The 12,817-nt window shown below is 51.1% G+C and overlaps 1 protein-coding gene across 3 annotated transcripts in view; it reads right to left on the reverse strand.

Annotated features, from left to right (window-relative positions):
* Rasgef1c (RasGEF domain family member 1C) overlaps nt 1–12,817 on the reverse strand; it is a 70,651-nt gene that overhangs the window by 12,783 nt on the left and 45,051 nt on the right. For 2 of the 3 annotated variants that reach the window (XM_074057470.1, XM_020164189.2), the window contains exons 2-7: nt 11,915–12,097; nt 11,663–11,785; nt 10,378–10,515; nt 4,732–4,932; nt 4,072–4,146; nt 784–873 (exon numbers count right to left, since the gene is read on the reverse strand). In XM_074057470.1, coding sequence (XP_073913571.1) covers nt 784–873; nt 4,072–4,146; nt 4,732–4,932; nt 10,378–10,515; nt 11,663–11,785; nt 11,915–12,091 — 804 coding nt within the window. In that variant the 5' untranslated portion in view covers nt 12,092–12,097. The remainder of the gene's footprint in view (nt 1–783; nt 874–4,071; nt 4,147–4,731; nt 4,933–10,377; nt 10,516–11,662; nt 11,786–11,914; nt 12,098–12,817) is intronic. The other variant, XM_074057472.1, reaches the window with a different exon arrangement.

A 12,817-nucleotide genomic window follows, 5' to 3' on the forward strand; every position in this document is an offset into this window, starting at 1 on the left:
GAAGTGTGTTGTGGTGTCTGCAGAGATTTGCTAACGGTCCCCTTCAAGGGGTGGTCTGAGCTGTAGAGAGCTGCCCACCTGAGGATTCACTCTGTTCTTCCCAGGGTAACTGCACAGTGGCGGTGACTGAGCCAGGAAGGGGATAAAGGTCAGCCATGTCAGCCCCATGTGGACATCACAGTCAGCTTCTCGCTTTGCACATTCCTGACTTCCCCATTCTCATAAGTACACCCCCTAATTGCCATCACCACCCCCCAGCTCTGCCTCAGCATGTGCCCAAAGCCAAGACTGGCCAGTCTGAACCTGAGACAAGCAGTTCTCTAGGCTTCACATTACGGCAAGAGAGAGATGTGGCCAGGTGGAACCTCAACTCAGTGACAACCATGTCCAGCTCCATCCTGTCAGGACTTGCTGTTTTCCAGGAAAAGCCACTGACCTGCACTTCTTAGGTGCAATTTGCCAATTCTTAAAGGTAGGGCCACTTCTACCTCTAAGTCCTGGCTGCAGGCCAGGCTGCCCAGGGCAACAGACCCACTTGCTTAGGTAGGCATGACTCCTTCAGCAAACTGTTTCTCACTTCCTCTGTGACACTGGCTTGTGGATCCACCCTGAGATCTACCTAGAGGGGACATGTCGCTGCAGGAAAGGGTGAACCTGGTGTCCTGGAGGGGTGGCCAGCCGAGTCCTAGGCTTGGAGATGGTCGGGGCTCCGTATGCCTTCCAGTTCCCCCAGATGGCCTTTGGCCATGCCAGGCCACCATGCCCACCTGGCTTTCTACTCACCATGCAGATCTCAGTTGCCACAAGGTAGCACAATCTGTTGAACCATTTCACATAGGCCTCTAGGTTATTGGTCTTGTCACTGAAACAGGGCTGGAAAAGACACATGTGACCCCATGCTGAGTCTCTTTATTGATTACTTTTTAATTATTACAGATAATCTGGACAATATGAAAACCCCCAAACCACCCAGAAAAAACAATGATTTGGTATGTATCCTTCGGTCTTTTTTTCTTTTTAAGGATGTAGGGGGGGTATGGTGTCTCGTGGTAGAGCTCTTGCCTAGCATGCATGAAGACCTGGATTCAATCCCCAGCACTGCAGTGGGGAGAAAGATACAGAGGAGGCTAGAGGTGCAGCTTAGTGGAAGAGTGAGCACTTAGCATGCCTGAGACCCTGGGTTCCAACCCCAGCAATAAATAAATACTCAATTCAAAAGTGCTGATACGCAGGCACACACATGCACACAGAATTGATCCTTATTATTCATTGATTCTGTATTTGCAAATTTGCCTACTCCCTAATTTTTATTTGTAACTTCAACAGCTTGCGTCCTGTGCAGTCATTTATACATATGTGCAGAGAGACGAAAAATTTTAAGCCACTCGACTTACATAAACATTTCCATCTGAGATTGAACTGAGTGACACTCTGCCTTGTTTCAGCTCTTATGCTGTGATCATGCATCCTTTTTCCTGTCTAGTGAGAGTCTTCCCTTTTCCCATTTTCGTGTTTTTTTAGGGGGTGCTTTCAACATTTAAAGAAGCTCCCAAGTATGATGCAGAAGTGATATCTAGTGTTTCTAGGCACCTGAGTGCTGCAACATGTCCTACAGACAAAACATGTGCTAGGTAAACTTCATTCAGGCATGAGTTATATTTTTACTTATTGATAGATATTCAGATCTCACATTGTAATCAATCTGTAAAAGCTATCACTTGTTGAATTTTAGTGCAGTATCTAACAAAAATATCCACAATTTTCTGAAAAGGTTTTTAAATATTTCTCAGTTTTCTGTGAGAGGTTAGACTTTCTTTAACCAAAATAATGTAAGTCAAGAGCCTGAATGCACAGCAGAGAAGAGAACTCAGCTGTCTTCTATGAAGTCAGACATTACAGAAATTTGTAAAAATATCATAGAACAATGTCACCCTTCTCGGGAATTTTCTGTCAGGAAATAGTTATTTTTTCATAAAATGCTATGTATGTCAACATGTAATGGGTTAGAATTGTTTTTGATTATACATTTTAAAAAGTTATCAGTTTTAAGTGCTAATGTGATTGTAGTGATAACAAGTACCTATATAACCAAAAGTTATTTGGGATCTGCAATAATTTTTGAGAGTATAAAGAGGTCCCGAGAGTAAAACATTTGAGATGTGACAGACCACATCCAGTGTGCGCTCACACATGTCAGGAAACGTGTATAAGAATGTTCACAGCAGCAATATTTAAAATAGCAAAAAGATGGAAAAATAGGAATGTTCATCTACAATAGGGTGTTATGAAGAAATATCACGTGCAATCTTGATGTATTTCACAATTTAAAAAAAAGAAATTCTTGGCAGACGCAGGGGGATCTAGAGTTCAAGGCCAGCCTTGGCTACATAGTGAGACCCTTTCTCAAAAAACCCAAGGGCTGTGGTGTAGTTCAGTGTTAGAGTGCATGCACAAGGTCCTGGATTCCATCCCCAGCATCACAAAAATAAAGCAAAACAAAACTTGGACATGGCCAAACACCACACACAAACAACCCTCTAGCCAGTAATGGTGGCTACGCTTATGGTCCCAACCACTTGGGAGGTTTAGGCGGGAGGATTGCTTAAGCCCATGGAGAGTTTTGAGAGCAGCCTGGGCATATTAGATTCCATTTCTAACTAACTAACTAACTAATCTCTTTAAGAGTAGCCACATCTCCCTCCTCTTCCTGCCTCCTCACCCCACGACTGCCCTCCAGAATTCTTTCAGATTATTTACCAAACTCACGAGCATAGAGGTATCATGCAGCCTTCCTTGTTGTTCGTATTTTACAACTGGTCACATGCTCTGTTGCTATTTGTCTCTTGGTGATTGGATAGATGGATCTTGATGATTGCTCCGTACTTACAGAGGGCCTAAATTCTTTTTAATAGTCGCACAACCATCAATTGATGAATGCACTACACTTATACCTCTTATCATCCCAAGGGTGACAAAGTAATTTGCTTTCAGTATTTGACCATAGTGGATACCACATATACTAAATACTGTTCTATGCACATTTTTGTGTACTCGAACGTGTGTATCTATAGAATTAATGATTAGATGTGGAAAGTTGGGTCTGGGATGTACATTTATTTATTTACTTGATACTGGGACTCAAATCCAAAGCCTTGCCCATGCTAGAGTTTGTTCTATGGCTGAGCTACATCTCCAGGCCAAGGACGCACATGTAAATTGTTCATGCAATGACCAGTCTACCCTCTAACGTGGTGTGACAGTTTCATCCCCTACCAACAGTGTAGGAGAGTGTCGCTCTCCCCCATGCATGGGCGATGTCTGTTCTACCAGGTGATCCTTGGTTTTCTGAGAGGTGAAAATGCCACCACATTCCACAGGGTTTAGTTTGTACTTCTGTTTTTAGATGTGAGGACACAAGACGTGATGTTTCCAGCCCTGGCTCAGGTTAACCCGTTTGCAAGCACCAGTCATCCTGCTGGCTGGGCTTCTTTTTTTGTCTTTTCTTTTTTGGTGCTGGGATCGAACCCAGGGCCTCACGCATGCTAGGCAAGCGCTGTACCACTGAGCTACATCCCATCCCCCTGGCTGGGCTTCTTGAGCAGAAGGACCGGTTTCAAATCCAGGTGTGTGGGTCCTTATACACAGTTGAGGGACTCAGGAACCCTGCTCAACTTGTTCTCCGCCATTCTCAGCAGCGTACACCATGCTGCGCTACCCCGCGTGGCCGCCGGAGGGCACCCGCGTCCACCAAACGCACCAGGAGACCCGCGGGGTCCTTGAAACCGCAGGCGTGCGCCCTGCACCCTCCTCCCCACCCGGACCCGCAGCCTAACCCAAAGTGCATGCAGCCGACAGCCCGCCTTCTCGCGGGTCCCCCGACTCCTGCTGGGTGCGTGACCTTGCGGGGTGCGTCCAGGCCTCCTGGGCCTCCCCCAGGACTTAGGGATGTCCCCATAGGAGCTGAGGCACGGAAGCCCAGTAGGCCCGCTCTTGCCCTAAGGATCTCCCCCAGGGTGGCCGCCACTGGGCGGAGGTCACTGTTGGGTCAGCCGGTCCAAGAGCCCTTTCTACCTTTGTGCTGACCAAAGGGTCCTTGTTCACAAAAGCCTGGACAAACTCCTCAGGCCCGATGTGTCGTAGCCGTTCCTGCACCGGAAGGGAGAAGAATGGGAAAAGAGGGACAATAAAGGGAGGGTGCCCGCCGGGAGGCAGTAAAGGTGCCCAGTAGTGGAGGTGTAGAGGGAAGAAACCCACTACCCTGCCCCCCAATCTGGGCGAGACCCTTGACCTCAGCATCCAGAAAAAGCATCCAGCTCCTGCTAGACCACAGCACCCCCTTTACAAGCAGGAGGGAGGGGCTGCTCTGGAAAGCTGGGAAGGGTGGGGTGTATCTGTGTGACCACTGGATGGGGGAAACTGAGGCCCTGAGTGGGATAGTCACTAGGCCTGGGAGGAACATTCAGTGGGTGGTATCAGAGCCAGAGTTTGAACCCAATTCATCCTTTCCAGCCCTAGACACTCAGGCAGGCCAGGAGCTCCCACCTCCAGCCCCTCCTGTTGTGCACACTCTCCAGGAATGCTGGGAGATTGCACCAGAGTCTTCCCTGGTGCTGGACTGGCCCAGCTATGAAAGGTGTAGAGCCTGAGACAAAGCAGGAAGGGCAGGTGGGGGAGGGGCAGCTGGCTGTTTCAGATTAGTTCCTGCCCTGAGTGGCAGCATTGCTTGCTCACCAGCTCCACGTGGGTCAGCTGCTGGGCCAGTGTGTAGGGGTCGCTGCAGACCCCAAGGAGCTCCCTGTGAATGGAGGCCGGTGGCTTGGTCCGGTAGGAGATGGGCTTGTCGGCACCCACCAGGCCTTCTGGCCCCTGGTCCAGAGCTGCCAGTTTCTGGTGCAGAGCCTGTAGGAGCTGATGCATCCTCTTTCGGTAGGCCTGGGAGAGGGAGGGGAAAAGGGATGCTCAGGCCTGAACACCCATCCCCCAGTCTCCCCTTGGGGGAGTGACAGGCTTCTGGGCTCTGAAGGAGGGATGTTCCTTAGCATCTCTGAGGAAAACACCAGGTACAAGCAAGTACACTGGGACCTGCCCCTTCCCTGAAATAGGACCCAGCCAGGGCCACAGGTCAAGGCCAACTAGGGAGAATGCTGCAGGGTTATTAGTGGGACAGGAAAAAAAGCACGCATCAGGAGGGCGGCCAGGGCCCCTAACACCCTAGTTGTTTGGGTGGCAGGGCAGAGGGGTGAGGCAAGCTGGGGAGCTGGAGGAAAGAAGCGGGGAGGGAAGACAAGAACTGGCCTTTTGCTTGGCTTCAGTAGGGTCCCTCCTGTCTCCCAGGACCAACTCAGATAGGCCTTCTGGACCTCTGCCCCTGGTAGCATTCATCCAGGTCTCTCTATGTGACTGCTTTGGTCCCTTCCACTATTGGAGATGATGAGGTTTGTCTTCTCCCCAGCAGAGTGACAGCTGCACAGATGTGAGGAAGTCTGTGCTGCCACCCCTGTTAGTGGAGCCCACTATGCCCTGCTCTGGGCATATGTGGGGCACTCAATGCATACCACACAGGGAGAGTCTCCTCACCATTCAGGTTAGGTGATGGATTCCTGCTTTGGACCATGCCCTAGGCTAGATACAGGGACAAAAGGCCATGGCTCTCCCTCCAGAGGCACCTACTCTTCTAGCCCCAAGAGAAACCTTTTATCTCTCCTTCAGTGTCCGTATTTCTATGAGAAGGTGCCAAGGGCCTCACTAGGTTTATTAAGACACCCACATATCCCAAGGGTTTTGGTCAGTAACCCACAGAGTAGCTTCTGAACTTATCAGCCTGTAGCAAATGTCACCCCCAGAGGTTATCCAGCCCCCCACACCCCCATGAGCCAAGGAGCTGACCGGGCACTGGCGGAGCAGCTGTGGGCAGCTGGGGAGTCTAGACTCCAGGCAATGAAGAGGCATCAACCAGGCCGACTGTGCCCAGAGCCTCAGAAAATAATAGGCTGGTGGAGTTGGTGTTGTCAGACAAGTCAATAAGGTAAAAGTGAACTTTTCTTCAAGCCATTCTGAAACACAAAAACTCAGTGACATTTTGCAGGTGTGGTGCCTGGCCTGCTGGCTGTGAGAACCTGGGGGCGCAGACAGCTCATCAGAGTCTCTGACGGGGGTTCAGTGTCTGAGGTTGTTGGCGCCCTTTGCTCTAGGGACGAGGAGGCTTCCTTGGTCCCTGGAGGTGTTTCTCTGTGAAGCAGCCAAGGAGAGCCCTCAGGACACAGGGAACAGGTGAGGAGGCCACTTAACCCGAACCCAATCTAAACTCCCAGACCCGTTGGGGTTGGATCCACAAGGCACCTACTGATTCGCTGGGCAGTGAGTGGGTAAACTGAGGCCCAATCCTCTGTCTGTTGCCCATCTCAGCAAGGCTGCGTCCAAGTGTGGTCAGCACATTGCTTCCCAGAACCTCATCTGAGTGCTGGGAAGAGGGTGCAGCGTGACCAGTCCTGGGTGACTTTGTCACCTGTGATTCACCGATCCTCCAGTCTGTGTCCTATGCATAGTCTGTGTCTCCTGAGTGGCTACACTGGTTGTTGTGTCTCATCACCTCCCGCTCACTCCTTGACCACACCATCAGCCACTCTTATTAGCCATCAGACCAATTCTTGCTGTCACCCTGGGACACCTCTTATCACTAAAACCAATGGCTGTTTCTCAGGCTATTTTCCTTAGCCATCTCAGCCTTGGCCCCTGGTTGTTCCTACCTTGGGCTGTTTGCAGGCTTGTTTGTCTTTGCCATGGCTAGAATCTGGGGTTCTTCCTGTCTTGGTTGTTCTCTCTTTTCCTCTCTCTTTACTTTGTTCCCGAGAATTCTGGATCATATCCATAGTGTCCTTTAATGTCTGTGTGTAGACAGAGGCCACATTTATGTGTGCAGCCTCCCCTCTAAACTCCAGAGCCAAACAGCCAGTGGTCCACCTAAACGCACCACTGCAAACGGAAGTTACCCTCTCTTTGTCCAGAGCTGGAATCCTCAGTCATCAGATACATGAGCCCTGGAGTCATCCTTGCCCCTGCCCTCTCCTTCATCCCCTCTAAGCCATCACCAACCCTCTTGACTTCATTCTCTTCCATTTCCATGCATCTCCACCATCATCTCCATGGTCTAGGTTACTGCCATCTCTATGGTAGCTGCCATAGCCTCCACAATAACCCCTGTCTCTACTCGGCTTCTCTACATTGCGCTCTGCTGCTGAAGTGGTTCATGTAAGATGTCTGACCACTGCCTCCCTCTCCCTCAGAATGTCTTCCGAGCTTTTGCAAAGACATAAGCCTGGTGTGGCTCTAGTAAGGCCCTGAGGTCAGCTCTGGGCACACAGGATGGCTTCAATGTGCTGCTTGCTCCCTTTCTCTGCTCTGCACTCAGGTCACTCCTCTGTCCTTCTGGTGCCTTTCTCCATGTCCCCAGAAGGGCTTGGCATCCTCCCTTTCAGCATGTGCTTCTCATCCTCTGAACTGAAGTTCAAGTGCCTTTTCCCAGAGGGGCCATCAGTTCCTGGAGCAGTGTGCCCTTCCATCGCAGTACTGGCAATGTCAAGATGTAAGGCGTTACGGGGAGATTGCTCTACTCATGTATCTCTCCTTCCTAGATGTTAAGCTCCATACAGACAACAGCAGGTCACTCTTTGCTCATCTCTAGTATGAGGGCAGTGCCGAGCTTCCAGGTGACCACGTGCATCTGTTGAATGCCTGGATGACAATAGCCTTCCCGTGATAGCCAGACATTCTCTCCACAAGGGTGCCACAGTAGGCCAAGGGAGCCTTACCAAAATCAGGGAGGCAGGGTGTCTGTGCCTATTGGTTGACAGAACCATGAGATTGCCCTATTTAAAAAAATGCACACACTTAACAAGACCTGTTTCTATTGACCTGATACTCACTCTGAAGAGTGATCATTTCCTGTTTGCTAGTTCATTTAGATTTTTCCAGTGCTGTTAAAATCAAGCTTATCTGAATCAAGCTTCCTGAATCTTCCACTCCTCTGAATGTGATGATGGTATTTGCCCTTCTCTTAACTTCCTGTCACTTTCTATACCTGTGGCTCAGAAATTTCCTTGTTAAATCTGGCAGACCTGGGTACATTAACCACTGAGAACGTCAAGGTGTTCCCTTATCACTATCATGAATTCACACAACACCTTGTCTCCTCTCTTTCCGCTAGTCACAGCTGAGAGGATGCCTGAGAGGACAGGCGGTGTGGAACTGTTTTCTAGCTGTTTCCACTAAACCATCTGCTGCGTGCACAGGGCCCAGGGTGAATGCAGAAGTTGTCTGATGGTGGCCTGGGTGGAGGCCACAGCTTTCTGGGTGCCTCCAAGTTCTCGGATTAGGCATTTCATGGCTAGAACCCCATCTCCCTGGCTGGACAAGCATTGGCATCTTCTGTATGAGTTCTTGAACACTCTTTCCTGAGCCAGCCTGGTGACATCTTCCTGGCTCAGCTCACACTGCAAGAGCGGGAGCTCTCGATGTTTCCAGGGGACCTACGTTCTCCTCTAGCTTGCTCGCTGAGTCAGTTTATTGTCACCTCTGTGTTTGGGCAGCATGGACAGTCCACCATACAGTTCATGTGAGCAAGGGTGAAAGTGAGATCAGTCCTTTGGAAGGAGCTGCATGTCCTTGTAGTCTAGTATGTGGCCAGAGCATTGCTGTCCTGTTGTTTCTCCCTTACCTGGAGCTGTGGCCCTCTGGGTCTTCCCTGGTCTCTCCCAGCCTCCCTCAACCTCATCATTGGCCTCCCTGAGCTGTAACTGCTGAGTCCCTCACAGGCAGGGCCAGTCATGACACACCATGGGTTTCTAGCACAGGGTGGCCCAGAGCAAGTGTCTCGATGCAGTGGTTGGATGCTGGAAAGGCTTCTATGGAAACCCCCATAATTTACAGTCATGGAGAATGGCCTCAGTCTCTCAGCAGCATTTTGTTTCTAGCTGCTGAGAGTGACATGGCAGAAGGGCATGGAAAGAGGAGCGTCTGCACAGAGGACAGAAGGCAGCAATTATCAGCCCTGTCCTGCACTATCTCCTCTACATCCTTGAGCTCTACTGCTCTTCTCACAACCCCGTAAGGGATGAATTTCCACCCTCCCTTTTATAGAAAGAAATGTGAAGCTCAGAGAGGTTAAGTAACTTTGCCCAAAGATACACAGCTCCAAAAATGCCTGTGTTTATCTCTTGACCTTAGGCACAGGATTCTACATCATTTGATTCCATCCCTGCATGAGAATCTTTTAAAAAGATAATGCTAGGGTGAAATGACCCCAGAGCAGTGCCTTGCTCTCTGAGCTTGTTATAATTGCCTTAGCAGTTTTCCTTTGTTTCATAGGGAAGCGGTTCTGTTACGTTCAGACCCACGCTGGGGCATATCTCTAGCTACCAGCTTGCCATGTTTAGGGTCCCCCTAGGACAACTGACTTGCCAGCCCTCCCTCCTCCAGTGCTCTCTCTTTCTAGACAAAGCACATCAGTGATGTGTGCAGAGTAATTCTGGGATTGCTGATAAGCCTACCTTCTAAACACACCAGGACACATCTGCCCTCCACCTTCACAGGGCCTTTCCTGCTGTGCTCGCCACAGTCCTGGGAGGTGGAGATTTCTGTCCTCCTTTCACTCATAAAGGAAGTGAGGCTTAGAGACCTGAATGTGTTCCTCCCAGAGTGTCACAGCCAAAAGAGCAGAGAAGGGTGTGGGACACAGGGGCACCTGGTACCCAGAATAGCCGCTGCCTCCCAGGTCACGGGTTTCTGAGTATAAGGGGTTGTGTTTGTCTGCACTGTGTTTTAGCCCCAGCTTTTGGGGTTCATGTCCTATCTCGGAGGCTGGGTGGATCCCAGGAGACTCTGCCTGCTGTGTGGTCCTTTTTTCCACTACTGTTGTTCTTGTGGTCCATCCTGCAGAGCCTTTTTCCTGCCCCTGAGTTGCAAGTCCATGCCAGCAGCTCTGAGTGCCAGACTAACTCTGGATGGGGAGCAGGGGCAAGGAGGAGGGACATGGCTGTGGCACAAGTCCCAGGACACAGGTCCTGCCAAGTGGCCCGTGGTTCACAGACCAATAGCCTGACCATGGGTCAGCTAGAACCCATGGGTAGGTTTTCTCTCCTAGCCATCTGATACCATGGATGAGAGCAGAAGGCAGAGGTCAGGATCCCAGGCCTGGAACCAGAGGCCTGATTTTCTCTGAGTGCTGCAATGCCTGGTTCCTTGATGGGTCAGAAAGTGGGTGGCCTAAGGGGCTGAAGTGTGCAATATGAGGGGATTAGGGCTGGAGGAGGCCGGGAGCAGGCTCAGGCCAGGATGTGAGGGTGCAGAGAGGATGAAGTGACTCCCCCTTGGCTTGCCCACCTCGTCACATGGGGCGATGCGTCCCACCACATCTGTCATGTGCCCGATGGTTGATTCCTCCTGGAAGTCCCGTGGGAAGGTCTCTGTCCACTCAGCCAACAACTGGAGCAGTTTGGGGCCAAACTTCCGGACCCGGGCCTACAAGGCAAGCCAAGGGGTGGAGCTGCTGTCAGTGAGGGGTGCTAGGGAAGCAGGTGTGTGTGTGTGTGGGGGGAGCACAGCCCATTACTGTGCATGCTCTTCACCTCTGGGCTGCCTTAGAGCCCCAGCAACAGCTGAAGGAGGACTTGAGGCCTCTCTGTGCCAGGTCACAGGGACAGGACAGGGACGGTGCTGACTCTGCTCTGTTCCCACAGGTGAGCAGAAGGGGGACACACATTTTGGGGCCCAGTCACCTCTTGTTTCTGCCTGCCTGACATCCCCCAGCATCTCTGCTCCTTTTCTGTACTGACAGCATTTTATTTTTCCCTTGGGGACTCCCTTCTTTTTTCCCATCTGGCTGGGCTGACTCCACTCTAGGAGTGGAACCAGATCAGTGCTGGCCATCATGTGTAATGATTGGCTTATAGAGTGGGCATGTGACCTCTGTTAGGTCAATGAGATTCAGACTTCTACTGGACCTACAGAGAAAGAGGCTTGCTCTTTCCACGTGATTGGAAAGGGCAAAAGGCCACCTGTTGTTGTTCAGTAGAGTCTGTGAGAGCCAGAATGAGGCTGGCAGGCCCAAGGAAACTACAACAGAGGGTCAGATGAAAAAGACCATCTTCTAATGCTGTCACTTGGGCCCCTGGAGCTAGTAGTACCCAAGACCTGCCAGTTACAAGAGCTAGTCATATCCCTTGCCTTAGGCCAGTTGAAGTTGGGTTTCTGTTACTGAACCAGTAAGCTTAACAGACATCCATATAAACAGACTGTCAGAGATCTTAGGATTAGGCCAGGAATAGAGGAAAGGATGGGAGGAACCATGGCAAGACTGGGCCATCAAATGACTCCACAGAAAAGGGAAGGCAGAAGGGAATGTGCTTGGGGAAGGAAACCCAGCCCAGGTGCAGTGCTATCCTAGGCCACAGGTGGCAGGGATCCTGCTGGCTGGGCTTTGGGGTCCCAGGTAATCTTAAGGGCTCCCATAGGGCTTTGGAAAACTGCACAAGTAATAAAGGTCCTGGTTCTGTCCTCTCTGGCTCTGGGTCTCAGACAAGTCAGAATTTCATGTAGGCCCCATGTTAGGTGAACAGGAACAATCACTGCCTTCTGGAAAGGCCCCCTGGTGTGCCCAGCTCCTCACCTTATCCAGCACTGGCTTGTCCAGCTGCTGCTGCTCGATGCACAGGTGACAGACCCGGGCCAGAAGCTCCCGGGGCTCGATGAAGAGGCGAGAGCTCAGCAGGAAGGTGAAGATATAGGCTTTCTAGAGGGATATGTAAGAAAGATGGCACACGCTCACTAGGGTGTGGGGGGATGGTGCATGTCTCCAGTGTGCCTGCCTCCCCAGTCCTATTGCCATCCCTTTCACCTCTACCCTCTGTGACTCACTCACCTCAGGATAGTAGTCGGCTGTGGGGACCAGGTGCTGAATCAGGGTGTCCAGAGAGGCTGAGGATGGAGCTCCATCCAAAAGGGGCTGTCCGGCCTGCTCGCCATCTGTGGGTTCTGTGGGAGGTGGGCTGAAGCTGCCTGGGGTGACCATGTCGGAGGTGCTTAGCGTCTGGGGCATGCCTGCCTGTAATAGCAAGGAGCAGTGGGGTCACCTGAGCTCGAACCTGCTGGTTCCCTGGATTCCAGGCTGAAAGGCTTTTCTTCCCAGTGGACCTGTGTCCACTTAAGTCCAGTAGTCACCTTGTGGGAGGGCTTCCAGGGCCCCCCTACCTCCTATGACAACATCCACTCCCCTTCCTCTTACAGTCCCTCAGATCTTCCCCAGGAATCACCCATCAGTACTCTCTTCACTTAGGGACCGGCTGCTTCTGGAGCACCCCTGCCCCACACGAAGGTTGTTTATAACAAGGTCTGGATAAGCAGCAAATTTTCCCCAGCTCCAGGTCACAAAGATTGGTTCAAGGATGAGCCTGACCCAAATTGGGGGCACACACATGATCCCAGAGCTGCTTTGGCATTTGGAAGCCTTTTCCCCTAGGATCTGTGAGCTGGTAAAATGCAAGCTGGCGATTGTTGGAGCTGTCTTGTCACTAGGAGGGGTTGGCAAGTGGTCACACTCTTGATGACAGCATTGGAGCCCCTGGATCCTACTGTGCCTGAAGCTACCCTGTGGACTTTCCAATACATACACCTGTTTAAGCTGGAGTTCTCTTGGGTGCAGTCAAATGCACTGCTCTCTGTAAGTGACAGTCCAGGATCTTTGTGATCTAGACCTGCTGATCTGTCTAGTCTTGCTTCCTCTCCCTCTCCATTATACACTCTTGGCACCTGCCATGTTCTCTCC

The sequence above is a fragment of the Castor canadensis genome, chromosome 16, assembly GCF_047511655.1.
Source record: "Castor canadensis chromosome 16, mCasCan1.hap1v2, whole genome shotgun sequence".
In the NCBI taxonomy this organism is placed as follows: domain Eukaryota; kingdom Metazoa; phylum Chordata; class Mammalia; order Rodentia; family Castoridae; genus Castor; species Castor canadensis.